The sequence below is a fragment of the Arabidopsis lyrata genome, assembly GCF_000004255.2.
Source record: "Arabidopsis lyrata subsp. lyrata unplaced genomic scaffold ARALYscaffold_9, whole genome shotgun sequence".
NCBI classification, from domain to species: domain Eukaryota; kingdom Viridiplantae; phylum Streptophyta; class Magnoliopsida; order Brassicales; family Brassicaceae; genus Arabidopsis; species Arabidopsis lyrata.
Window position 1 is genome coordinate 1 of NW_003302547.1, and position 3,317 is coordinate 3,317.

At 38.8% G+C, this 3,317-nt stretch overlaps 2 protein-coding genes across 2 annotated transcripts; both read right to left on the reverse strand.

Moving 5' to 3' along the window:
• Window positions 1–6: 6 nt before the first annotated feature.
• Window positions 7–756, reverse strand: LOC9299394 (ammonium transporter 1 member 1; the record flags this gene model as incomplete). Its single annotated transcript, XM_002863190.2, has 1 exon — window positions 7–756. A coding segment is annotated over exon 1 (705 nt), but the record flags the coding sequence as incomplete, so codon positions are not given.
• A 1,089-nt stretch (window positions 757–1,845) lies between these two features.
• Window positions 1,846–2,917, reverse strand: LOC110227221. The gene has a single exon (XM_021020805.1). It carries the CDS (start codon window positions 2,777–2,779, stop codon window positions 1,910–1,912), a length of 870 nt encoding a protein of 289 aa, XP_020876464.1. The 5' UTR covers window positions 2,780–2,917; the 3' UTR covers window positions 1,846–1,909.
• Window positions 2,918–3,317: the final 400 nt, after the last annotated feature.

A 3,317-nucleotide genomic window follows, 5' to 3' on the forward strand; every position in this document is an offset into this window, starting at 1 on the left:
ACGAAGAGCGATGGCACGGCCACCGTTATCGAACCGGCCGAGTCGTGGTCCTTCAATGAACGCTCCCCAGAGTCCAGCGATACCTCCGACCATATGAACAACACCGGAGCCAGCGAAATCGATCGCTCCGGTTCTGAAAAGCAAATCTCCATCGGTCCGGAACGGACTGGCCCATCCATCAACCGACCAGAACCAGTGAGACACGACCGGGTAAACAAACCCGGTTAAGAAAGAGGAATAGATTAGGTAAGCCACGAACTGAGTCCGTTCAGCGATCGAACCACTAGTGATTCCAGCCGCGGCTATAGCAAAGGCCCATTGGTAGAGAAAATTGGAATAATCAGCAGTGGCCGTGGGGATATCTTTGAGACCAAAGTAGTGTTTACCAATGAAACCATTGGACGGAGATCCAAAGGCAAAAGCATAGCCAAATAGATAGTAAAAGAGACCTCCGGCCGCAGCATCAAGAACGTTGGTAAGCATGATGTTCATCGTATTCTTGGCTCTTACGGAACCGGCACAGAGCATAGCGAAGCCAAGCTGCATAGAGAAGACAAGGTAAGCGGAGAAGAGGAGGTAAGTGGTGTCTATGGCGAAAGCGGTGTCGATGAACTTGCTGTCGACGACGCTTAGCTGGCCACAGATGTAGTTGGCAGCCTCCGTGGCATTAGGACCTAACAAGACCGAGAGATCGGTCGCGTTGCAAGACATGTTGAGAGATTAGAGAAGAAGAAGAAACAGAGAGGCTGAGAAAGAAAGTGTGTTGTTCTCTGTTTATATAAAATGAGGAGAGCTAAAGGGCCTAGGGTTGACTTTTCAAATTACAGCGTGACGAAAAATATTCGTAATGCAAATTGCAGTCTTTAAGTTTTGTTTGTTAGTACATGTGAATCTAGAATATAAAAGAATAAAAATAAAAAAGGGAATGTAAATGTATCAGCTAATATATCGGTGAAGATAAGATCTGTGTGTTCGGAAAAAATTATTCTATCACATCCAAATAAATAAGTGAATAACAGAAAAATAAATATAGTACAATATATATTGAGATTGAAATTTCTTATCTTTATTTTTTTTCTTGGTCAGGCGAAATTTCCTGCTCTCTCTTATGAACATTAAAAAGTGTCAAGTTGACAAGCTATTCTTTTGTTACCAAAACTTTTAGATTTGAGTATTAATAAGATTTCGTCAGAGTGGGTATTTATATTACTTACAAAAATTATGTTTGCATTTAACGTATTTCGATTTCATTAATAAGATATTAATTGGTAATTCTGTGATACTATATCAATCAGGTTGTTGGTGGTATATCTTAAATTGAGAGTGAACATAATATTGATATGCTCAAAAGTTATTGTTTCTTTTCCCCTAAATTATCTTTCTATTTATTCAATAATATAAAATTTTCATATATATCTTTAATTTGTAAAGTAACAACATAAAAAAACCAAGCATAATAAATGGATAAAAAAATAATTGGATTTCGAGATTAAAGGGTAGAGCGACTATGTACTGTTTGTTTTTGGTCTCGATGAAGACATCAACGAGCATATAGTACTTTAGATTTTCAAGTTAGTATGAGGCTGGGATTACAAATTTTAAAATTTACCCTTCTTTATAGCAAATCTTTCATAGGAAATTAAAAATATCAAAATATTTGCAGACAAAAAAATTCGAGAAAGATGTAACACTAGGTTAAAGTTAAGATGATTACAGTGTCTGACTCAAAGATTTGACAACAACAAAGTGTAGACATATCAAACTAGACATATCAACAAAATGAAAAAGAAGAATTTTTTTTTTTTTTTTACATGCACCAGTAAAAAAAATCAGAAGAAAATTATATCAGATGAAAGGAGAGGAATTCTTTTTTTTTTTTCTTTTTGGTCAAAAGATGGAATTTCATTAATTAAAAGGCGATAACCGGCCTCGGTACAATGTTTAACAAAGAACGCTTTGCAAGAGCATCAGATTGTCGATTAACATTTCTAGAGACGAAAGAGAAGCGAATTTTCTGGAAAGTAGATGATAGAATCAGGATATCGTGGAGAATCCCGTGGAGATCCTTGTGCGGAGTCTCCGAGAGTATTGCTTCGATCAATTGTTTTGAGTCTGAAGTGATTGAGAGATTTGTGATGCCCATCTCATACGCATGGAGCAGCGCCTGGTGAATAGCGATTGCTTCGGCGAGTAACGGTGAGCGAATATTAGTCAAGCATTCAGATCCCTCTCGAAGAAAATCCTCTCTGCAATTGCTAAATACCCAGCCAAAACCAGCAACTTTTTGATTTGCATTCCAAGCGGAGTCCGTATGGCACACGGTTGTTTCAGAGTCGGTTGGGGAAGTGGGTTTTGTTCCAGGGGTGGAGAGCTTCTGATTTTGAGTTGGCGGATGGGTTTGCGCATAGTTCCATTCACGGGCTAGGGCGATGGCTTGTGATAAAGTTTCTCTCGGCGAGGATTGTTTATCTTTGAAGATGCGATGGTTTCGAGCTAGCCAAATAGACCACAGTATCCACGGGAATAAAGGTCCTCCTCCAATATCACAAGGTGGAAGGCAGATCAGATTCTTGGCTCTTTCGATGAGATCTCTGATAGAGGTAATTTGTTCTGGGACGAGACTAGCTTTGAAAGGAGCTTTTTCCCAGATCTCTGCGGCGAAGGAGCATTTGTAGAGGAGGTGAAAGGTTGTTTCTTCCTCACCACAGAACGGGCACTTGGCATCCGTGTAGATTCTACGCTGGCTCAAATTATCTCCCGTAGGTAACGCACCCCTCATGGCCTTCCAAAGGAAAAATTTTGTTTTTGGAGATGTCTGAATGTGTCATATGTTTTTGGAGATGAATTCTTCCTTCCTCAAAACTAGTAGAATTGATTTTTCCTCTTGATGTGACATTTCTTTTATTCTATTCTTTTTTTTCATTTCTTCTAGTTTTTTAACCAGTCACAATTTTAGTGAATTTAATTTTTTTTTCCTAAACAAACATGGGCCAATGGGCGGGTAAATAAGCTCAGACATCATTCATAAAATTGGACCGCGATTGAAAGCTTTGTGGGTTTAAAATTTGTCTACCATTATACGGGCCAAACCCATCAAAAGAGAGCATCATCTAGTCTAGATTAAGGTTATGATATATCTCTTTATCACCATCTTCGTTGCTGGTTTTGACGTGACTGTCTTAGACCTCTGGTGAAAACAATGAAAGACGAGGGTCACAAGATATCTAAATTCGATGGATTTAGATAAGGATTGGACACTAAGCTCAAGTTTCAAGATTGGAGAACATTTGGATTCTAGAGCCTTCTCTTTCGATGAC

Bases quoted from the DNA above. Each gene is read 5' to 3' on its own strand.
- LOC110227221 (XM_021020805.1), bottom strand. From the start codon at position 2,779: ATGAGGGGTGCGTTACCTACGGGAGATAATTTGAGCCAGCGTAGAATC.